We start from the raw sequence: 25,562 nt of genomic DNA, 5'->3' as shown, positions 1-25,562 counted from the left end.
TAAAAATTTATTAAAGGTCCAATACTTGTTTAAATATCTTTTAAATAAGATTCAACTTAAAAAGAAAAAACAAAAACAAAGAACAGCAGTAGTAAATTATCTGTGGATTCAGGATTCAGACCAACAGTAGCTGTTCTAATAGAAACAGTATCAGGTGATTCGTCACAGACAAACTGAAATAAAGATAAGACAGATTATGTAACTTTAATCTGCCAGCCAGCGGGAAGCAGCAGGAATAGGGATGCCTTAATTTAGAAATACTAGACACTTATTAAGAGTTACAGAACATCCTCTATGATAAATAACTAATAGGTAATAAACATTTAATAGTATATAGATAAGTGTTTTTGGAAGAGCTAATGGTAAATTAATGGCTTAACTGAAGCAGTATGTTTTAACCAATCTTACCCTAATTGGAACATGAACAAAATCAAAGTAGTAGGAATACTGAGAGAGGCTTATACAATTTAATAATATACTATAATAATAAATATATATATTATATATACATATAATTTGTTCATTTTCATTCTGTGTTCTTAACATTTCTAAAAGTTAGACAATACTCAGCATCACTAGATCTACTTTCTGAAAACAAATTAGACGAGAATTATCAAGGATAAAAAGTAATAATCAATTGTTTAGATACCCATATTCCTGAAATCATGTTTGTGACCCAAATATCCTTTTTTTTTGTAGACAATTATTTTTTATTGAAGGGTAGTTGACACACAGTATTACATTAGTTTCAGGTGAGGTGTACAACACAGTGATTCAACATTTATGTACATGATAATTCTAGCTACCAGCTATCACCATACAAAATTGTTACAATATTTTGACTATATTCCTTATGCTATACATTATATCCCGGTTACTTATTTATTTTACAATTGGAAGTCTGTACTTTTTTTTTTTTGAGAGGGCATCTCTCATATTTGTTGATCAAATGGTTGTTAACAACAATAAAATTCTGTATAGGGGACTCAATGCACAATCATTAATCTACCCCAAGCCTAATTTTCATCAGTCTCCAATCTTCTGAAGCATAACGAACAAGTTCTTACATGGAGAACAAATTCTTACATAGTGAATAAGTTACATGGTGAACAGTACAAGGGCAGTCATCACAGAAACTTTCGGTTTTGCTCATGCATTATGAACTATAAATAATCAGTTCAAATATGAATATTTGTTTGATTTTTATACTTGATTTATATGTGGATACCACATTTCTCTCTTTATTATTATTATTTTTAATAAAATGCTGCAGTGGTAGGTAGATGCAAGATAAAGGTAGAAAACATAGTTTAGTGTTGTAAGAGAGCAAATGTAGATGATCAGGTGTGTGCCTGTAGACTGTGTTAATCCAAGCTAGACAAGGGCAACAAAACATCCACGGATGCAGCAGATTTCTCTCAGAACAGGGAGGGTGAGGTTCTAAGGCTCACCTCTGTCGATCCCCAATTTCTCACCTGATGGCCCCCCTGTGACTGTGCCTGTCTTAGGTTGTTCCTCCCATGAGGAATCTTACCCGTCTCTGGCTAACCAGTCATCTTCCGGGGCCATACAGGGAATGTAAAGTTGGTAAGTGAGAGAGAAGCCATATTGTTTGAAAAGGTTAGCTTTTTACTTCTTTGCAGATTTATGCCCTGTGGCTTCTATGCCCAACATTTTTCTTGAGGTATCTTTACCACTTGGAAGAATTATGATACTCGGTAAATTCGATATAAGGCATGAATTCTATTTAAGGGTTGTAATTAGGAAGGAAGAAGAAAAGCTATAGAAGTAGCAAGCGGAAGAAAACATGGGAAGATTGATTATTTCTTTGACATATCTTCTTGTAGAGTAACCCCAAATATCTTTTAAGATCCAGGTCATCCTACAAATTGTATAGAAACATGTAAAATTATTCAGCCAATTATATTTTATGTGTGGTTTTCTTCCTTTTCATGTTTTATGCTGTTCTTTGAGACAGTATTTTTCAAACATATTTTCTTCTAAAGAGTTTCTATGGAATATACTAGACAGAACAATCAAATTTTTAACAGACAAATATCTTCAAACATTAGCAATTACATAGATGGATAATCTTTGTTTACATTTTCTTTCAATTACTTAATAATTAATTATTAATTATATTATTAATTATATATATTATATAATTATATATAAAAATATAATTATATATAATATATATATAATTATACATATATTATATAAAAATATATATACTGAATATTAATTATTAGTCATAATTAATTATTAATTATTAAGTAATTTAAAATTAATTTAAAATGAAATTAAATTGTAATTAATTGATTAAAAGTAATTAAAATAAAAATTACTTAATAATTTGATGACCTTTGAATTGTGTGCTACATAAAATATAGTTAAAATTAATGTTTTATAGTTTTGAATAAGTAGAAATCAAAGACAAAAGAGATTGAAAACTTTAACTCAATTTCTTTCAGATATACACAGGAAAAGGAACTACTATGACAAGAAAAATCTAAAGAAATATACAGAGAAATTTCATTTTTGTGGAACAAAGATTTTTCTGAGTAAAGAAATTATGATGAATATTATAGAAATCAAAGGGAAAAAGGGAGGAAACTATGTATTGGAAGGTACTATCGGATACACTGGTATTACTAGAGATTATTTATAGTACTTGCATTATTGTATATACTTTTACTATTTGGGATCCTTTGTTCGTTTCCTTTACATATAATGCAATACTACACTCATTTTTTTGAGAGAGAAACAACCCAGTGTGTCATATTCACGGAGGCTTGTTTCACCTTTGTTTCACCAGTTGGTTCCGTAAGGGGTAGATGAAAGGGTTCAGAAGTGGTTCAACGGAGCTACTGAGCACCGCAATCCACTTAGAAAAAGATACTCTTTGTTTCACTGATGGCTTAACATACATGAAGATGCAGCTGCCATAAGAAAGGGGGATCACAATCATGTGAGAAGAACATGTTGAAAAAGCTTTTTCCTGTGATTAGCTGAAGGGATTTTTACAATTATTAATACAATATACATATATGATATTATCACCAATACTAATGTGACCACAAGGGTCACCAAAGCTGAAATGAATCCCATTGTCTTGAACAGCTGTGTGTCTGAGCAGGAGATCTGCAGGAGGGGAGTTGTGTCACAGTAGAAATGATCAACAGTGTGGGAGTCACAGAAATCAAGGTTTGGCCTAAGAGGAGAGGTGGAAAGATGACAAAAAAACCTGCAAGCCAACAATAGGAGACAAGCTGGGTGCAAATTTTGGTGCTCATAATGGCTGTGTAACACAGGAGCTTACAGATGGCAACATAGCGGTCATAGGACATGGCTGCCAGCAGGTAAAATTCAGATGCTCCGGGAAGGAAGACAAAAAACACTTGAGCTTCACAAGTGTTATAGGAAATGGTTTTGTCCCCGGTTGCCATCATCACCAACAATTTAGGGATGCATGTAGTTGTGAAGGAAATTTCTAAAAAGGAAAAATTCCGAAGGAAGAAGTACATGGGGGTCTTGAGGTGAGGATCCAGCAGGGTGAGTGTGATGATGATCAGATTGCCGGTGATGCTGAGCAGGTAGGTGAGCAGCAGGAAGGTAAACAACACCGCCTCCAGCTGTGGATCATCAGTCAGCCCTGCTAGGATGAGCACTGTCACTCTCGTGTGGTTCCCTGTTACTGTCCTCTACTTGTCCAGGTCTAAATGGAAAAAAAAGAAGTAAAAGAAAGTGACGATCCAAATGGGAAAGTAACAGTGATAACTAGTGGTGAAGATCATGTTTCAGCTGGAGCAACACAAGGCTCATTCACGTTCCAAAGATGGTCACTGCAGGAAGAACAGTAGTTTGCTTTCCAGAGTATCTGGACAGAGAGTTCAATCTTTAGTTTGCGGTTCTACCAGAGGATAACCTATATGATGAGAATAATTGTTCAGTGTTTTAATATGAATAAATTGGTGGGACTTTTAAAACATAGAATAAAACACTTTTCGTCTCTTGGTTTTATGCAAGAGTTTGGGATAGATGCCATTTTCTGTTCAAAATAAGAAGTTTGCATACCTGATGCAAAATGGTATGTGTAATTGCAAGTGCATCAGCATATGTTTTGTATTTAACATACACACACGTGCACACACACACACACACACACACACACACTGTACCCATCATCATTAATTGAATTAATACACCTGTATGGGTTTACTTATCTAATCAAACTCAAATGCCTGAATCTTGCTGTTATTTATTTTTATGACTAAGGAGATACAATTTCAAATAAGTTAAGGCACTGGGATGTATTTATTTACTGTGTTTACTAGTATTTACATCACATGAATCTGTATTATCATCCCCACCCTATCTGTATTGTACTCCAAAACAAACTCGGTAGGAGCATTATTTTAATTTCAGTTTTATTATGCCTTTTATGATTCTCAGAACAAACCAAGAAAAATAAAGTGAAAAATGAGAAAAAAGGATATAGAAGCAGATAGAAATATAAAAATATGTGTCTAGGAGATTGATGTGTGAGAGGGAAAACAAAAAGAATGATTACAATAAAGCTTATGGAAACATGGAGTATTAAGAAGGCATTTTAGAGATAAAGTGAGTTTGATGGAAGAATGAAAAGATGTTTAAAAATATGTTAATATAAGTAAAATTGAAAAATTGATTATGTACATTAATAAGTAAAATATGTATCTTAGTAGTTAAAATGTATTAAAAAATGAGAAAATATTTAACAATGAAATTTCTTCTCCATCTGCTTCTATTCTTTCACTTACCTTTTTATTCTCCATCTAAAACACACACTGAAATGAACAATTTTAGGATCAGGATGGCCTAAAATAGGTGAGGAATGAATATTTGGTAATTATTAAACACATAATGAATCTCAGAACATTAGTGACATGAATTCTAGGGGGCATACTTTCCCTATGATAAGATTTTCAAATGTTTGGCTAACACATAATGAAGAAAAATGGTTGTTATAGGCTACTGTTCTCACCACCATGTACATATATATTGCTTAGATTTGTGCAACTAGTAAATTGAAATTCAGGACTATCTTGAAAGAATGTTTTTTCTAAGTTGTCCTTTCGAAAGTATATTTTGTGTAAGTAATTACAGGACAGATTTTAGTGTATTTCTTCAAAGAAATTAATATCTCTAAAGAAAATTGCCTTCATTGGTATATTTTCATCATCAAACAGAAAAAGGTTAAAGTATATTGATGGACACAAGATAACACAATGTTTTGTCTTGACAATATCAAGATAATTGTTTCCAACCTCTAAAACGTCCATTATTTTTGAAAAGGCATATATAAATTAAAATAAACATATAAGGTAAAATGAAAGTTATTTCTAGTAATATCTAGAGGAGTTTATTGGTGGATACAAGATAAGAAAATGAGATCTGCTGTCAAAATCATGGTAATAATGTATACCCTTTGGGTTAAAAAAATGACTTTTATTTCCTGTACATTCCTTTACATTCACATATTTGTGAAGCAATTCATTGTAGATTTTCCTTCATTTATACAAATCACTTCCATGGCAAAGTTGTAGGAATGCATATATCTAAAACCCTTAAATCAGAATTCTACTATGTCAGATTATTTCTTTTCCCAGTTTCAACAATTGCATACACCAACTATCCCCAAACATCTGTGGTTGATGATAAAGATACCAAGGAAGGCAATTTAGTAAAAAATTAACACAGGTCACATTAGCAAACCATCAGAAGGCAGGCCTCAGAAAGCAATGAGGTTTATTTGTGTTACACATTGTGACTATCGATAAAAGTTAAGAAAGAACAGCTTTTTCAATACTAAATTGTCATTGTATTCCATTTGCCTTTTTTCACCATTTTCCCTAAATCAAAACTTGAAAGGTTAGAAACAGTAACATAAATACAGTAATGATAAAATTACAAAAAATAGGTTAAAATATATCTGACAGAAAATGTGGTAAATTCATACAAATGGATATTTTTAGGTTTAACAGAAAGGAAATCCTGGCATGTGTGACAACATGGATGAACCTTGAGGACATTATGCTACACAAAATAAGCAGTTGTAGAGAGCTGCTACATAATGTTGTGCCCACAGTTAACTACTCTATTGTGCCTTTAAAAATATAAGTGGGTAGATCACACACTGTGTTCTAACCACCAATAAAAACATAATCTGTACATATTCACAAGTATAGCAGTTAGACATAGAGAACAAGATTAATAATAATTTATTGATAGCTAATTATGCTATATGCTGTACAGAATTATTTTCATCCCTATACTAAGTTATATATACTTGACTAACCTGACATTTCTACTGACTTACTGATGGGGAAATACATACTTAGAGGTTATAAAACCTCAAGTTTATTAACTTTTTGCTGTATTTAACATGCAAATTGTACTTTAGATAGGATGGAATAAATTTGAGAAGCCATTAATAACTTTCCTCTAACCTTTTGAATCCCTTCAATTTTCTATCACTTTTTTTTCTTTTTCCACAAACTTTTTAATTTTTTTCTGTATCTTCCAACTGACTCTATCACATAATGATCATTAGGAATATTACACCACAATTAGGATTATAGTATTTTTCTATTACTAAAAAGTGTTTATTTAATTTACAATACTTTTTAGTATTCATACTTATTTCAGCTTTACACACACACACACACACACACACACCTTTCTAAAATACTTCAGAAACTTAATGCTTTAAATAGAATAGAAGTGTATTTTAGCAGATTAAATTCTAGTTTTTACATAAAATGGAAAATTTTACTTTGTTATAAAGCTTTTGTTTTCTACACATGATTTTGCTTAGGTATAAAATAATTTGGATACATGCTCTGTTTCAATGTAATACAAAACTTGAGAAATGCTATGTGTGTGTGAGTGTATATATATATATTTCAGCAGAGCTAGAAAGTGGAACTTGCCTTCTATGGAATTAGAGAAAGTGATTTTATTCTACATTTCTAAAATAGCATTTCTTCACTATTTTCTACAGTGTGTGTGTGTGTGTGTGTGTGTGTGTGTGTGTGTGTGTATACATCTACTTATTTATTTGTACCTATGAATTATTATGGGATTTGGAAATGTGAACATCTATTTAACACCATACCTATAAAAGTACAGATTGTTAAAGATCTATGGTTTTTTCATTAATAGATAAATTATATGGTCATACACTATTAAATTGAGCAACAAATAATGTTTCTTGGTTTTTAAGTAGAAGCATTCACATGGTCAATAAGTGATAGATGTTTAAATAATTCTTTTCCTAAAGAAATTACAAGATCATAAAGGCAATTCCTGTCAAATACAAATGAAAATCACAAAATTGTATTTTCTGCATAAAGTAGGTACAATATATCAATATTTACAGTGTCTCCTCCATTCTTGGTGATGATTTTCCTAAACAATACTCAAAATACAATTTTACTTCTTAAAATAATTTTTAAGAATTTGCAACTAACAAAGTGTTCGCAAGAACAGGAACTGGATGACACACAAAAGTTATTTAAACTGAATGAGAAAGCTATAAAATAATGTGCTTGGAAACTGCTGGAAGAAAAGAAAGAGAATGAAAAGGATAACAGGGAGGCCATTGTGATTTGAAGAAACTATGGAAATTTCATGATTGTATTTTTTAAATTGCCCTGCAATGTGTCCCTAATTCATACACCACAGCTTTTCAGTTGTGTGTGAAAAACAGTCTTCCTTGCCATGTCCACAAAGGCTCGCTTGACTTGCTGATTCCTCAGGCTATAAATGAAGGGGTTCAGCATGGGGGCTACCGAGGTGTTTAGCACAGCAACTCCCTTGCTCAGAGACATTCTGTCTTTTGCTGAGAATTTAATATACATAAATATGCAGCTGCCATAAGAGATGGAAATGACAATCATATGGGATGAACATGTGGAAAAGGCCTTTGTCCTCTGACTACTAGAAGGAATCCTCAAAATTGTTCGGATGATATACATGTAGGACACAACTATTAATGCCAAAGTGAACATGAGAGTAAACACAGCACAGGAAAACCCCATTATCTCTAGGAATTTTGTGTCTGAACAAGAAAGTTGCAGCAGGGGAAAATAATCACAGGTAAAATGGTCAATAATATTAGATCTACAGTAATCAAGGTTCAAGAGCAACAAGAGGGCAGGGAATATGATTAAGAATGAAAGTAGCCATGAAGAAAAGACAAGGAGAGTGCAGACTCTGCGATTCATGATGGTCCTGTAATGCAGGGGTTTGCAGATGGCAATATAACGGTCATAGGACATGGCAGCTAGAAGGTAAAATTCAGTGACTCCCAAGAGAATAAAAAAAAATAATTGAGCAATGCAATCATTAAAGGGAATGGTTTTATCTCCTGTAATGATGGTGCCAAGGAACTTGGGTATACTGACTGTTGTGAATGAAACCTCTAACAAGGAGAAATTTCTGAGGAAAAAGTACATGGGGGTGTGGAGGTGGGAGTCCAGAAGGGTGAGGGTGATAATGGTCAGGTTCCCCGTGATGCTGAGCATGTAGGTGATTAACAAGAAGACAAAGATCACCACTTGAAGGTTGGGGTCATCTGAAAGTCCCAGGAGGATAAACTCTCTTATTTCTGTGGAGTTTCTCATTCTTCAGATGTTTTTTCAGTTTTCTCCTGCCAGACATGTAGAACAAATCACGAAGAACTATTCTGAAGAGTGGATTAACAAATATGCAAGTTTAGAGCTGGAATTTGGCTGAAATAGCATGTCATCTCACCTTCAGGGGAAATTTAAAGCAAACTAACATTTGATACTAACAACCTTAGTCGATACTAATGAATGATCATTGATACTAACAACAGTCCTTTAATTTCCTCTTTGTTACAGGTGAAATCTCTAGTTAAAAGAAATTAAAACTCAGTACCACAAAGCTTGAAGTAGTACGGCAGCGATTTTTTCTCAGACTTTCGTGACTCTTAATCCTACCTGCTATCTTTCAGAGACATGCCCGTGAGTTTTCCTCCCAATGAGAATCACTTTTGGGCTATTTATTATTTCTCCAGTCCCTCTCCATGTTATCCATTCTGTGTAATTAAAACATTGAGAATTCTCAAAACCTGTAAAGATACTTTTTAAAAAAATAAAAAGTGACTGTTTTGTCCTCAGCCATCTATCAATTTTTTGCTAACACTCAGCTTTTTCCAACTCCTGTTATTTCCTCACTGGGAGCCTTAAATAGTAAAGTCGTTGCCACCAGCAACCTTTGATGGTAGGGACAGAGAGAAGAAAGGGAAAATAATTTAAGCTGGAAGTGCTTAAAACTAAGGTTGATTACATTTGGATCCCTGAGAACATTTTATGATGTGTCCTTTCTATGACCTTTATTCCTGTACAACCGATTTCCCTTTCTATTTCTATTAACTATTAATATCATTATTATATTGAAGAATGTCCCTCAGAAGTAATAGTAAAGACACCCAAAATCATATCCTTCCTTATTCTCACAACACTAGGTTCCATGCCTGTTGTATGAGTTCCATCGGGATCCTATGCACATTCTTCCCACCCACCCAATATACTGTGCTAAACTCTCCCATGATCTCCTCTACTACTTGTGCATATCGGCAAGTTAGGACAGTCTTACTTTAAAATCTATTGCAACATAATCCAGTGCTAGTATCACCACAATAGGTTTAAAACATTTGCCTCAATAATTAATATATTGATGTTGAGTTTTTTGTGAAATCGCTTGTTACCATCAGGCATGGTTTTCTGTTTTACACCAAATTCTAGGCTGTCTGTTACATAGGTTATGTCTTTGTTTTACAAATTCCTACTTTACCTACTTGTCAAGATGTATTTACCCACTTGACCTAAATTCCTTGCTGAATAAATTTATAAAAGAAGACATGTAAAGGAACCCAATTTTTGGGTATGTAATTTGAAATAAACTACATAAACCTTACTTCAAAACTGCTTTCCTTAAATTTCTTTACAATTCATCCTTTTAATTAACTTTCCTCCTGCTCAGTGACATCACTGTTCCTTCATTGGACTTTGTCACTGAAAACACTAGTTTTGCATAACAGCTTGAAATAAAAAAAACTGCATTCTATTGAAACAGTATTTCCTTTCAACTTCAAGATTGAAATTACTGTAATAACTTACTGGCATTGGAAACTAAGGTTTAAAAAACATTGTATCTTTCCTCTTCCATCGTGAATAGAATAATGTCTCATTGCACTCACTGTATTTTCAACCTTCAACTTTTTTGCATGTTTGTTTTCTCTCTTATGTTTCCTATTAATTTTAATACTTTTCTGAAGAATAATCACATGACTTACACTTTTTGGCTACTGATTAAACCTGTGAAGGAACGTATGAGGAACTGTGAAGAAAGGTACTAACAGGTATTGGAAGGGTTCGGGGCATCACTGAGTATGAAGTTTAAACAGCCAGTCTTTAGGGCCACAGGAAACAGGCTTATGGGGACTAGCAGGACATGATACAGTATTACAGAATAGTGGGTGATATGCTATACTTTTTACATAAAAATGTTGATGCAAGTTCAATTCAATGGACTATATTCACCTACCAACATTAAATAATCCTGATGAGAATGATCAGGATTCATTCATTTTTCAGCCTTTTGAGAGAAGTAATATTCAATGCTTAACAAGGTGCGTTTGATTCCTGGAGTCCTCAGTCATCTCGTGGGTCTTCATGCAGAGTGTGAAGGCTAGCTCTAAGCCTTTACCTCATCCTTTCAGCTTTTTATTTCTGAAAGCTGATCTATATGTCCCCCTGGAGAAACAGGGTTAAGATTATTAAGCTTTATACTTCCTTCCACCCATTTAATCAAGTTCACTTCCTGCCTGAGAACCCTGAGACAGAATCTTTGAGCTGTTCAAAATGAAAATTAGCGATAATGCTTCATATTTATTAAATAAGGTGACTACAACGCGTCTTTGAAACATCTTTCTGAAAACATTCCTCTATGCTGCGTTTCAGAATCCTCACCATCAAGTTAATATGAACGATTCTTTAGATATAGATATAGATATAGATATAGATGATTTATTTGATGTCCAAAGTGAGAAAAGGACTTTATATTAAAGAATACATTAAGTTTGTTCCTTTGAGAGACTGAGAGAATAGCCTTAGACTTTTTCCATTTTATTGATGGTGTGCTTTGCTAGTTTTGATTTTAATAATGTTTTATGTTGCACTGAGTGGAAATATTTCTTCATAATGCAATAACTTTGGAAGTTTGATTGTTTCCATTTTTTCTATGTTTACTAAATTCTCTCTTCTCCAGTTAAACCTCCTTAGAGGTCATTAGAAAAAAATCACAAAACACTTCTCCAAAGCAATGTGCATTATTGATCTTATCCCTCATTTTATTTTTCTATTTTATGCATTTAAAGAGTCATTAAGGGCCAAGGTAATACACTTAAGGGAAGGGAAGTTGTTTAATTTAGTGTTGTGGGTAACATCCAGTTCGGCTTCACAGTTACTCTAAGTTTACTTTGGGCACAGCTCAGTGGGCCTGGTATTGGGCTGTGACCCTGGGTTCCTCTAAGAGCTTCTCTTGGCCTGAAGGAAGCAAAGACTCCTCAGGAGAACCTAGTGAGTGGTTGGAAGGATTGTTTTATTAGATGCTTTTTATTTTGTTTTCATAATTACTTTAGATGACTATTTCTCTGGAGAACTCTAAATAATTTACATCCATTTTAACAATCATGGGCAGACTGACTTGTCAGCATTCATATCTGTGTTTATAGAAACACATCAATGGAAAAGAGAAATCATCAAATCACTTTTATAATAATTTAAGAAATAGCAAACTCAAGTCTGCAGGGGTTCATGCTAGTATCAATTCCTATCCTCATGCTTTCAGGTCATTAACTAGCTAGCTATAATTTAAATAAGGAGGGAAAAATAAATACATTAATTATAAGACTTTATCAAAACATTATTAAGTTCTTATTTATGGCATTCTAGGGTTAATTATTCTCATAGAAAATATGTGGACTTTGCAGTTAGAGAAATATGGATTAAAAATTGGGCCACTTAATGGATTTGTGACTTTGGATTAGTTATTTCTTTAAGCTTCAGTTTTGTCTGTTTAAAATGGAGTTGAATTTTCAAGAGTGTTTTTGAGAATTAATTGAAATATTATAAGTGAAACTACTCTGTGAATCATGTGACATTAAATATGCATTTAGAAGAGCTGTTTTATTTGCTTGGTTTTGTTGTAGACAAAATTCATTCCTAATTTTGGAAAGGATATTGACAGGTAAATGTGATTTAGCAAAGACATTTCAGTGAAGTGCTAAGGATTTTTATATTTTATCTTATTTAGCCCTTGTAACACACCTTGAAACTTTCATCTTGATTCCTAAATGAAGAACTAGGCTCAGTCAGGTTATATTCCTTAGATATATTCATACAGCCCGCAAATGTCATATATAATCACAGACTGCCTGAAACTAAAGTTTGTTTTCTTGAACAAAGTACTACATAGCTTACATCCAATTGGAAATACACAGACACAGATACAGTAATTTCCTGTCTTTGCTTAATAGAGAATGAATAAATTTATATAATAAAATAAAATGGGCTAACTCCTTTTTATGCTTTTCATTATATGCAGTTGCAAAATATAACTCCAGTATATCCTATTTAATGTGATCAAAAGTTGAGTTGGTCAGTAATGAATCTATGATAATGTTTGATAGATTTCCATTGTCTTCTATGTCTGACTTACCTCTGATGTTCATATGCACAGGCTCACTAACACTCAGAATGATTGGAATATTAAAATAATTATCAGATGCCATTGTTACAATCCAGGGAAACCAGCATTCCTGAAAACATTTCCTCTCATTGAAAAAATTTACTTTCTATTGTCTATGTTTTTGTCTTAAAATTTCCATTATATCCAAAGAGATACATTTCAACTACAGAGAGTGAGAAAGGAGCAACTAAATAAAAAAGAAGATATGTCAGAAGATAAGTCACAAATCATATTTAAAGCTTTCTGATATGGTTTCTACGTAGATTTTATGTAGCATGAGCTACTTAATGTTTTTTGTATTCTAGCCACCACTGGCTCAAGGGGACTCATTCAGTGAATCAAAATTGCCAAAACAGGAATGTACACAAAACACTAAGGAATAGGAAATATAATACACATTAGTATTAAAATTGGAAAAGTAAGCTTGGGAGACAGTGTCCAATGGGGCAGAAAAAAAAATAACAACAAACAAACAACAACACTAAGTGTGAAGTTTGTTTCTCTTGACATTCTTTTTCAGAGATAGGTAACCAAATATCTTCATTCCTAATGCAGATCTCTACCTTATATGCCATGCCATTTTTTAAAACTGGTAATCTATTGGATTTTTAAAAACCCTGTAGTAAGTATATTCTTTAGCTTTGTTAATTTTAGTCTGCCTTCCAATGAGAACTTATGGGACCACAATATTGCTAATATTTTATACTTTCTTCTCATTTTGTTGCTCACTAGTAATGGCAGTTGAAGAGTTACCAGTTTTGATTGAATAAAGTTGTAATTTACAAGGAAGTATAATATTAGGAGTTAGGACTTTCCTTAATTAGGCTATAAAAATATAATCATGCCCAAAGTAGATCATGTGAGCAATAAAAAAAGCCAATAAAACTGTGCAATTATGGTAAAAGCTATGGAAAATGTGAAGGTCCTTACAGAATTTCAAATATGTATAAGTAGCATTTATTTTGTTTTGTTTTGTCTTTTCAAATCAGGCTCTTCAAATATGATTTTTCAAATCATATTGGCTCTTATAGCTCAAGACCTCAGGCAAGTTACCAACTTTTTTGAGCTTCAATTTACACATTTGCGAAAGAGAGATAATCAGGTCTAAGTTGCCATATTTCTGTGAAGATTAAATGTGATGTATACATACCTAGTTCAGCATATGACATAGAATGAATGCTCCTTATAAAAGAGATAATATTATTTATGAAATTCCTACCAAACTTCCAGGTGATAGAAGTATAACAGTGATTGCTTAAATATTTACTTGTTATGTATTTTAAAAAATGATAGATAAAAAGGACAGTATCAATTAAGGTACAACATATGCATGCCTTCAGCATAACTAGAAAACAGAATATGTGATTTTCAAATAATTTGTTAAGTAGTAAAATTAACACCCAGATCTACTGATGAGTGGGAAGAATTGGACAGATACTGCAGATAGCATGTAAGAAATATGGTTGTTAAAGATATTTCATTTACTTAATGTATTTTATAACTTTAAATAATGGTTATATTAGTAACAGAAGATAAAGTTTAAGAGTCAGTTGATTAGAATTGCATTTACTCCGTTACCATTATGACATATTTTTATTCAGAATAATCAGTGAAATGATTTATCTCTCATATGATTCAGAATCATGAAAAATGATTACATGGAACCTACAGAGAATTTGAAAGGAAGATACAATATAGTTACTTTCAGGTTAAAAACATAGCTTAAGCAAATGAGCTCAGCATGGCAAGTATCTGTGAAATGGGTATAGGAAGATACTGTAGAATGTAAAATTTCATTTTTCCTTTATTGAATCTTCACAGTGATATTCATTCATGAATATATACTTTCATTTGTTTCTAGAAAACACTACTTTACAAGCCAAGTGTTTGAAAGTTTATTTTACTTGCTGATTCCTTGGGGTTTAAGTAAAAGGGTCCAACATGGGGAAATTGAAGTGCTGAGAATAGCTACTCCAATGTTCAATGATGCTCTTTCTTTTGCTGAAGACTTGACATCCATGAATACACAGCTTCCATAAGAGATGGAAATGATAACCTGTGAGAGAAGCATGTGGAGAACGCATTTTTCACTGACTAGCAGATGGGAGTCTCAGAATGGCCCTAGTGATGCACATGTAGGACACACTTACCAATGCCAACCTGAGGGGCAGAGTAACAAAAGCAAAGTAAAAGCCAATCCTTTCTAACAGCCATGCATTTGAGCCTGAAAATTGTAAAATGGAGAAATAGTCACAAGAGAAGTGATCAGTTCCATTGGAAGCACAGAAATCTAACTGGAGGGTAAGCACGAGTGTTGGGAAATGGTAAGAAATCCTCCTAGCCACGAGCCTAAGACAAGCAGGGTGCAGGTTTTCTTGCTCATGATGGTGTTATAAGGACAAGGCTGGCAGATGGCAACATAATGATCAAGAGACACAGCAGTTAGAAGAAAAAATTCAGACACACCTGTGAGGATGAAGAAAAATAATTGATCTGAACACTTTTTGTAGGAAATAGTGTTGACCATGTAATGATTGCCCCAAAAAATCTGGGGATAGAAACAGTGGTGAATGTAAATTCCAAGGAAAAATTCCAGAGAGAGTAATACAGAGTAGTCTGTAGAGGAAGCCTGTGAAGATGAGGAGGATGACGGTTAGGTTTGCAGTGACATTGAATTGAAAATGTAAGTCATAAATAAAACAATAAAAGTTACAACCGGGAGGTCTGGGATGTCTGATACGTCCAAGGGTACAAACTCAATAATTGTGTGGTTTCTCCTACTGATGTTTATTTTCTTTAAGCAAGATCTATTGGTGTAAAGCAAAACAAAAACAAAGAATAACTGAATAGTAAAGGAATTGGCTATTTAAACATTGATATTGACAATGCTAATAAAATGAAGCAATGGACCTTTTTCCTGTAAGCCTTTTTGCAATATCCATTCCCTCTTATTGAAACAGAAGTTTTACTTGACTCATATTGAAAAGGAAGCATGTATTCACAGATCTCTGGTAAAAATCCCTTCATCAGTGACTTTATGTGAAACCTCTACATGTAACCAAGAGTTTCTATATGTGTAATACATGCTTTAATTGTATGTTTCTACAACAATATTTATTAAATTATATTTGTAGTTTAGATATTGAGACACTTTTCCAGTTTCTAAGACTGTGCACTTTTAGGACTGAAATATCTAGTTTTGAGTTTTAATTCTGATACCACTGTAGCTCCAAGAGGAGGGGTTCCTTGTCTGGGGCAAGTTCTCTGTGAATTCAATAAGAGCAAAGAAAAGGCAAGGACAAAACCCTGGGGATAAGGGGAGTTACTACACTTATTCTCAGGGCTGTTGCAGGCCACTAGGTACACGCAGCTGGCTCCAGTGCACCCCCCAGGCCCCTACAGGTCCTACTCCCCAGCATGAGCTTCAGCAGGTCCCAGTGTCTTCTGGATCCCTGCTCTCCAAGCTCTCTGCTCCCACACTGGGGCTTAATTCCCCAGGAGCACCAGGGCTCCCTGACTCTCCATCCTTCCAGCAGTGCCCCTCTTGGCTCCCTCCCTGTTCTCACAGCTCCAAACCCTGGCTGCCAGGCCCTCTGTCCCTCACCACTAGGAACTTCCTCTCACATGGCACTGTCTCCTCCCCTTGCCCTTTGCCCCATGAGGACCTCAGTGAGTGGGTCCTTGGTGATTTGCGGGTGCCTGACCACTTTTATACCAGGAATGGAAGAGAGGAGAGAATGGGTGTTTCCTCTCTACCCTACCCTGGGTTGGCAGTCCTGTGACTGATCAGCCACTCTACCCCCAGTAAATGTCCCATAGATGTGGAAAAGGTCGCATATGTATGGAAAATAGGTGCTGTTAAGTCCAGGTAGGAATCCTGGTCAGAAATATCCATTTTTCTCACAACCACTTACAAACTATTATTTTATAAGGCTTTGGTGGAAACTGACCACAATTCCTAACCTTGGTAATAAGTATGATTATTTTGGTTCTTAATATATATATTTTAAATATGACTAACAGATATAAATGCATTTGCCATCAGAAATATAGCACTAGTACTGCTTTGGTTGTGAGCAAGTATAAAGCTATTAATTTATGGGAAAGAAAATTAATACTCATATAAATAAAGCTATGTTAATAATATAGCTCTAAAACATGCTGATCTGTTTATATGATATTTTTGTTCCTTAAGTAACAACTTTATATTTCTGTATTTTACTATAGTCAGTCTTTTTAGTCTTAAACTTGTCCAAGGACAAGAAGAAACTCATACTATGCAGAATTCTACTAGTTCCTTCATAGAAACTACAAATTGCTAAAATGCAATCTATATGACTTTTATCTATCTTGGTCTCTTTATTCTTAGCATCCAGCATTTTATCTGGGACAAAAGTTCTCAGTAGTATTTATTGCATATTTTCTTTCTATGGCCTGAACTGGTTGAGGTAGTGGGTGATAAATTTCAAAGCTTATATTGTGCCCTTTCTTCTTTTATTTTTTTCCTTATAGGCAGCATTTTCTTCCTTTAGAAATAAATGTTTTTGTCATTACACATCAAGAAAATTGGAAGATCAAAAGCAAGAGACTGTTATTGACTGAAACATTAAAGTACTAAAATTAGTAAATAGTAAATATGTTACAACAATAATTTGGGGATCCTTGTAACTTATTCCAATAAATAAACTTTGGATGCAAAAAGATAAAACCACATTATTGACAAACAGTGAACATACTTTCTGATGCATCTAACAATTCCTGTCAGAAATATAACCCAAGATTTTTCTTAATTCATTTTATGTATGAATTGAAATGGATTCATAATATACTTCAGGAGACATTTTATCATTATTTCAACCTTGACTCTGTCTCTTACACAGAGCCTCTCACACAGAGAAAATACAGGCTTGGTTGCACTCAGATTTTCTATAGCCTGGGCTGTAAGTAAAAAAATTTCTCTTTGCCTCTTTTATCTTTTTATATAAACAAAAACAGTGTTCTGATATGAACTTCAAGAAATTACTATTGTAATCGTAAGAGTTTTTTAAATAAATTTCCAGAGAACACTGTTTAATGACTGGAAGGTAAAACATTTCCAAGCTCCCTGGATGGGATGAAGATGGAATAGCATCCAAAGACAATTTCACCTTCTCTGGTCACCGTGTTGTCTTGAGTCCTGGAGGGACAAAGTGAGGAAGGAAGGGTTAAAGGAGAGCCACGCTCCAGAGAGGTAGTGATGTCAGGACCTTCCCTTTCCGGAGAACTAAGCATATAGTGAGATAAAAGCTAACGTGTACCAACCAGCTTTTTCAATCAACCCGGTTCCCCTTCAGCTGTACTTAACTTTCCTAATATGCACATGGCACTTGGGCTACACTCAGAAGGTAAATTGCTTCAGGGCTGGTTAAACACAGGGCTCAGCTGCACCGCAGCGGGCAATTCACTGAGGGTAGTACCCATGCTTTATTCATTCATACATCTCCACCAGCACAAAGCAGCATGAATGAAAAAGTATTTTAACATCTTTAAAAATCAGAAGACTACTTGATACTTTCATTTTTCATTTTTGAATTTTAAGAGTAATATACGCTTAATGTTATGAGAAGCAAGTGCTAAAGAATCAAGTGTCAAATCAATAACAAAGAGTGACATATGGCATGACTTGGTCCTCCATTTGCCCTCAAACCTTCAATTAACTAGTATTTAACAAATACAGTATATTTTTGTTATATAGTCACTTAAAAACAGTCACATTCACATACTTAGTGAGATAGTTTTGCTTCATATAGCAAAGATTTTTCCTATTAAAAAGTATTTGAAATTCTCTTTTTTTTTCAGTTAACAAATGTAATGGATATTATTCCTTGTCGAATTATCTAGATGGAACTCATCCTTTTATAAAAACTGCATAGACTATCAGAGGAGACTTGTATATAATGCAATACTCTCATTGTTCAAGATTTAGGGAATTAGGTTGCTATTTATTTCACATCCTAATTAAATGCTAAGTCCATTTTTGTGCATTTATTTGCATATGTGTAGGTACTGCATGTAAGTACTAAATTTTGACAGTTACCTGAAAATTTCCCTTCTATGGACAAGATTGAGCCTTTTAATCACATCTTAACTGAAGATGGATAATATACATTATTTACATATTTTACAGAAAGACAACAATGAAGCTACAGTACACTTAATGATCAGAGAGGACCATAAAGACCAGATAACAGTGCTAAGGTTTTGAGAAATCCAATATTTCTGTAAACTTGCAAAATTGATTTAACCTTTCTGAGCATTAGTTTTTCTGTTCATAAAGTGAGAAGCCTAATAGTCTTAACTCATACAGTATTGTAAAGGTTCAATTGGATAATATATAAAAGTGCTTAGTGGAGTAGTTAAGATACAGTAAGGGCTTAGTATGTAAATGGTATATATCCTTTTAATAGATATATTGAACATTTTTAATATTTGTATTTCTTATCCATGAATTTCCTACTTATAACTTAGGTTAACTTTTCATTGGGTTTATGTCTTCTTATTTATTGGTAGGGGAATATTAATGTGTTATGGATATAAACCTCAATGTGTCTTATTTGTTGCAACATGTTTTCAGAGTTTACTCTCATTTTTTACCATTTTATGGTGTCTTTTCATTCAAAAAGATTGTACAGTCTATCATAAATTCTCAATGACCTATTCTTCTGATGACTTTCTTCCACACATACTTTAAAATCACATAAATATTCATCTTTTTAATACTACTATGGTTTTGTTTTTCACATGTATTTCTTGAATGCATACAGCATTTATTCTTTTGTGAGATATGAATCTATTTTTTATTTTCTTAATGGATAATCAACTGCCCTAATGTCATTAGGCTAGAGGCAATATGAGAGTTTGGTGGTGAGTTACTAGGAGCCTCATGTCAGGTTATTCCCTGTTAGTAATGTTTCCAGCACAGAGTTCTCATGAACAAGATTTGCATATAATTTCTCAGCTGGGGATGGAACTGAAACTGTTAAAATATAACCTTGGTCTGAGAAACTCATACTTCTCATTTTTCAGAAAAAAAAGGTTTCTTAGTACCCTCAACATAAAGCATCTTATTTTAACTGGGCCAAGGCTCTGTAAGATTTGTTCCTCAACTACAGTTTCAGACTCACTTCATATCCTCCACCCTCATTTTTTCCATTCCAGGATACCTGTGGTTTTGTTTGTTTACTGTAATAATCTGACACTTTCTCTTTTTTATGACATTCATACTCATGTATATTCTTTTGATTTCTGGAAGTTGTTTCTTCAGCACCTTAGTTCACTTCTGCTCATTCATCAGTGCCACTTTAAGTTTATCTCTTTATGGCAGTCTTCATCATTCTTTGATTTTCTCAAACCCTCTTATCTTTCCATAATGCCTTTGTTACATCTTTGCAGTAGTAATTATACTGTATGATTATTATAATCATTAACCAGGGATCATCTTTCTAGATTGTAAGTTTCACAGTATAAGTTACACATGTGGTTATTTAAATTTAAGTAGAAATTAATGAAATAAAATACAAATTCAATTTCTCAGTTACAGTAATTACATTCAAGTACTCAATACTCATTTGTGACCTCTGGCTAATGTATTGGACAGAGTATTTATGTCCAATAGTGTTACAGAGTATTTCCATTATTGCAGATAGTTGTTTTGGACAGTTATTTCTCCTTTTCATTACTCTGAAAGAATTAACTAAGTGCAAGGTATCTTTTCTAGAACATAGGCTTTTTGCAACCTTTGCTCTGACCTCATGAAATTGTTCACCATTTCTTCTAATTGCTAGGCATTTTCATACACACACACACACACACACACACACACATACACACACACAATTTTCTTAAAGGTTCTATCTAAATGTCATGCAAGCTTTGAAATCTTCCATTTTCAAAGGCAGCATTAGTTGCTCTTTCTCTGCTTTCCTAAACGTTGTCCTTCTTACCTTAGTATTAATTATTTGTACATTTGCCTGTTTCTACTGAAAAGCTATCTTATATTAAAGCACTGGGCTTTAGTTAATTCTTATTTATGTATTTAGTGCTGAGAAGAGATACACAACACGAAACTTGATTATAATGTATTATCCTTTTTGTATATTACTGTATTTGAATTACTAATCAAATTTGTTAAGTATTTTTGCATATATGTTCAAGGGACATGTTGGGGTGTAGTTTTCCTTTCTTATAATTTATCATTGTGGTGTCAAAGTAAGGGTAATTCTAATCCCATAAAAAATGTTGGTAATTTACTACTCTTCTGATTTCTGGAATTCCTGTGTAGATTTGGTATAATTTATTCCTTGAAAGTTTGATAAAATTCACCAGGGAAGTCATCTGAATCTAGAGTTTTATTTTGGGGAAGTTTTTATCTGCACATTCAGATTCTTTAACAGATATCAGTATATTCATGCTTTCTTCAGTAAATTTTGGCAGTGTGTCTTTTAAGAATTGGTCTGTTTCACTTAAGTTATTGAATTTATGAGCATAGTGTTGTTTCTACTTTTCCCTTATTTTCATTTTTATGTGTTTGGGGTCATAGTTATGTCTTTTCTTTCATTACTGATACTAGTAGTGTGTATCATTTCTCTTTTTATCCTGTGTTAGCCTTGCTGGATGTTTATCAATTTAATCTTTTTTCAGAAAGTTTTCGGATTCATTGATTTTTCTCTATAGTTCCCCTTTTTACAATTCCATTGAATTCTAAATATTTATTATTTAAATATCTTTCTGCTAGTTTCATGTTTACTTTGTAGTACTTTCTTAAGTTTTCTAAGGTGGAAATAGTGCTTTTAATTCAATCATATGCATTTATTTGTGTGTATACACACAGACATCCAAACACACATACATAGGTATATATGGTATAATTTTAATTGTCCCCCAAATTTGTACTTAATTCTGCAAATTTTTCTTCAACGACCGATTTAGCTATATCTCTCCAATTTTTACATGCAGTATTTGTATTTTCATTTAGTTTGATATATTTTTAATATCCTCTTAAGAATTTAGTTTTCCCATGGGTAGTTTAGAATTGGATTGTTTAATTTCCAAATATTTGGGTTTAATTTTAGTTTAATTTTAGTTTAATTCCATTATGGCCTGAGAATACATATTAAATGATTTCTAGTCTTTAAATCATTTCACTTTGTTCTATGGTTGATAATTTGTTCTATTTTAATGAATGTTTCATGTGCCCTTGAGAAATATTGAGTGATGACAGGAAACTAAATATGAAGATAGAGGGAGAAAAACAACAATAAAGTGTTTTTACCTTCAGAAACCTCAAAATCTTGGAGAGCCTTTAATGATTAAATAAAACAATCAATAATATATGCAAAAAGAGAACAAGGTAGGTAAATCTTCTTACTCTATATATGGATACTGAATATTATTGATAGTGACTTTTCATCATCCCTAGATTCAGGAAGAATTGATTAATATTCTGAAGTTCTTTTTATTATAATCAAACACTTTGCTGGGACTATAGGATATATGCTGCTCACAAAACGCAGATCAAAGCAGAGTTATATTCATGATGAAATTATGTACAATGATATTCCTAAATTCATGACTATTAAATTCTGAAATTCATTATAATACAAAGAGACAGCAACGTGTTCTTTCTATGATTTCAATTTTACTATCAGTGTTTTAATCATTGATAATGACCTTAGTTATTATCAGCCACTAGTAAGAACTCAGATTGATTAGCTTGTCTTTACAAAAAATGGCAAATACTCTCCTATCCTGCCCCCAATAGTGGCATTAGTCTGTGCAGAGCCAATGATAGAAACAGTGATTTGCAATTTCTGAGACCACATCTTTGGTTATTTTCAATGTTATTTTCAACAAACTGCATTGAGTTTTCTGTTGCCAACTCAATACCACATTAAACTTTCTTAGTTATTCTCTAGGTGCAGTGGATCTGTTGGGATGCCATTTCCTAGGATCCCCTTCCTTCTATGGTCCAAATTCACAGTTTGTCAATGAGAAGAACTGGTGCAAACTTTGGAAGCTGAAGGAGATGCAGAGGCAAATATTGTCCCAGCTGCTTGTAGTCACTGGTGAGCAGAGACGAGATCCACAGCGGCTTATCAGTAGTGTGTGAGCGCTCCCTGCTTTGCCGCCAAGACTGCTGGTGGTCACATCTCAGAAATCCCTGAAGCTCATTCCGATTTCCCACAAAACTTTTTTGAACCATTCTCTGCAGAACATCAGCATGAGATCTTGGGTGTTAGTTTCCTCAGTGTTCATTCTATCTGATGTTTAAACTTTTGCTCCCCCGTCTCTTCCATTATTTTTAAAAGCTATAATTGCTCCATTATCCCTTTTATTTCCAGACTACTTATAGAAATTCTACTTTGAACTGAATCCTGACTGATGTAGGACCCATCCTGTAATAATTTACAAATTTGTAGTTTCCCATGATTACCATATTTTGTGGCCCCATATACAGTTGACAGTATAACTTTAAACCAAATATGCTCATTCCTGAGAGGTTAGCAATGTGAGAATGTAAGACTATACTATTCTACAGCGACTCTTATGGGTGAAAACTTCAAAAAATCAAGTGAGCTGCTAGCACAAAGGAGACAAGCAGGTTTACCCTTGCAACCTGTTAAATCAAGAGAGTAGAAGGAGTTTAGGGTTGAGATGAGACCCTCAAAAGAGCAACAAAGTGGTGAATGGTGATCCTCCACATGTACCCTTATTTTCCCCTAATGACAATCCTGTGCTTGTTGTCATACTGAGTTCTATAAAATTTTCTTGTAAGTACTATACAACTAAAATAGTTATTTTATTTGAGTAACACAGTACCACTTCTTGCCGAGTAAATGAAATTAAGCATTGTGTTGATAACTCTTTGAATAGCCCGGAAAGGAATGCTAATTATACAGAAAAGAACAGAAGTGGTTCATTGTGCTGAAAGGTCGGACTAGAATATTATAAAATTAACATTGTAAAATAGATTAAGTGAACTTAAAAAATGAGTGAAAAATTTGATTTATCTTTTTTTCCAAGATTTTGAAATTAAATTTTCTCTTCATTTCTTGAAAAAAAAAAACAGAAAATCTTTTGGAGTGCATCCTTGAAGGCTTGTTTCACTTGCTGGTTCCTTATAGTGTAAATAAAAGGGTTTAATAAAGGGGCAACGGAGGTATAGATAACAGCTACACTTTTATATACAGTCACCCTTTCCTTTGCTGATGGCTTCATGTAAATAAAGACACAGCTACCGTAAGTAAGGGAGACTACAATCATATGAGAAGAACATGTAGAAAAAGCCTTTGCTCTCTTTTGAGCTGAGGGGATGTCTAGAATCGTCCTGATAATACATGTGTAGGAAAGAATCACTAACAGAAATGTGACCACGAGAGTTGCAGCTGCTGAAACAAATGAAATCAATTCTAGAAAATGAGTGTCTGTGCAAGAAATCTGCAGCACAGGGGAAGTGTCACATATGAAATGATCAATGACTTTGGAAGCGCAGAAGTCCAGTTTCAGTCCCAAGACTAATGGTGGGAAGGTAATCAGAAAGCCAGCTGTCCATGAGCTGAGTACAAGTTGGTAGCACACTTTGCTGCTGATAATAATCGGGTAATGCAGGGGTCTGCAGATTGCTACATAACGGTCAAAAGACATGGCAGCCAGGAGGTAAAATTCTGTAACTCCTAATAAGAGGTAAAAGAATAACTGAGATGCACAACCATTGTAGGAAATGATTTTGTTTTTAGTCACGATGGTTATCAGGAATCTGGGAATACACACTGTTGTCAATGAAACTTCCAGGAAGGAGAAATTTCGGAGGAAAAAATACATAGGAGTTTTGAGGTGGGGATCCAGCAAGGTAAGAAGGATGATGGATAAGTTCCCCATCACACTCAATGCATAGTTTAGAAAGAGAAATATAAAAATTACGATTTGCAGTTGTGCGTTATCAGTCAGTCCCAAGAGAATGAATTCTATCTCTCTTGACTGATTCTTCATTTCAGATTTGAATCTTAATAAGCAGACATAGGAAAACAACTCCAAAAAAAGAAATAACAAGACTTTTAATAATCTGCACACTTAGAACAAAACACTGAGAAATGTAAACATGTTTAAAAGGTTGATTTGACAAGACAGAGACCAAAAATTATAACAGCAGCTTCTAAATGTTTCATTTAGCACCATTATCTTTCCAACACTACTAAATTATTCCTTTTCTCACTAGTTGAACTTGAAAGATAATTAAAATATTAGCTGATAATTTCCAAATGAGCTCAATTCTGATTAAATGCTCTATAGAGAGAGAACATAAATTATGGATTAAAATGTATTTTCTATGTATATTTCATAAATTATTGAAAATGTTTTTATAACATTAGACAGTTATACCAGTGTCAATTTGTAAAGTTTATGCACAAATCCTTAGCTCATTAAAACACAGAAATGATGACAGTTTCATATTTTCTCTATGATGAAATATTCTAATATATACAATTAATTATTTTGTCCCAGTGTGGTACTTCTCCCTTGTTCGTTTATCTCACCTCATTTTATTATAAATTTTCTTTGGTTTCAAATACATCAGTCATCTGCATTTAATCAGGAAGTCTTGACTATTGCATCTACATAAAAATACAAAAACATGCCAATTCCAAAGTCAATGGATATGACCTGACTTGTATTGCAGAATTGCTTTCATTTATGTCTAGATA

At 33.5% G+C, this 25,562-nt stretch overlaps 2 protein-coding genes and 1 pseudogene across 2 annotated transcripts; all 3 read right to left on the bottom strand.

Annotated features, from left to right (window-relative positions):
* Positions 1-2,800: 2,800 nt before the first annotated feature.
* On the bottom strand, positions 2,801-4,817 carry LOC140843871 (olfactory receptor 6C74-like; annotated as a pseudogene).
* Positions 4,818-7,715: 2,898 nt separating this feature from the next.
* On the bottom strand, positions 7,716-8,669 carry LOC140843870 (olfactory receptor 6C1). Its single transcript, XM_073214289.1, has one exon. The coding sequence runs from the start codon at positions 8,667-8,669 to the stop codon at positions 7,716-7,718; it is 954 nt and encodes a 317-aa protein (XP_073070390.1).
* Positions 8,670-23,892: 15,223 nt separating this feature from the next.
* LOC140842999 (olfactory receptor 6C6-like) lies at positions 23,893-24,882 on the bottom strand. Its single transcript, XM_073214288.1, has one exon. The coding sequence runs from the start codon at positions 24,847-24,849 to the stop codon at positions 23,893-23,895; it is 957 nt and encodes a 318-aa protein (XP_073070389.1). The 5' UTR covers positions 24,850-24,882.
* Between the last annotated feature and the right edge of the window lie 680 nt (positions 24,883-25,562).

The sequence above is a fragment of the Manis javanica genome, chromosome 10, assembly GCF_040802235.1.
Source record: "Manis javanica isolate MJ-LG chromosome 10, MJ_LKY, whole genome shotgun sequence".
Lineage (NCBI taxonomy): Eukaryota > Metazoa > Chordata > Mammalia > Pholidota > Manidae > Manis > Manis javanica.
Note: the sequence above shows the minus strand (reverse complement) of the source record. Positions and strands in the feature narration are given on the sequence as shown.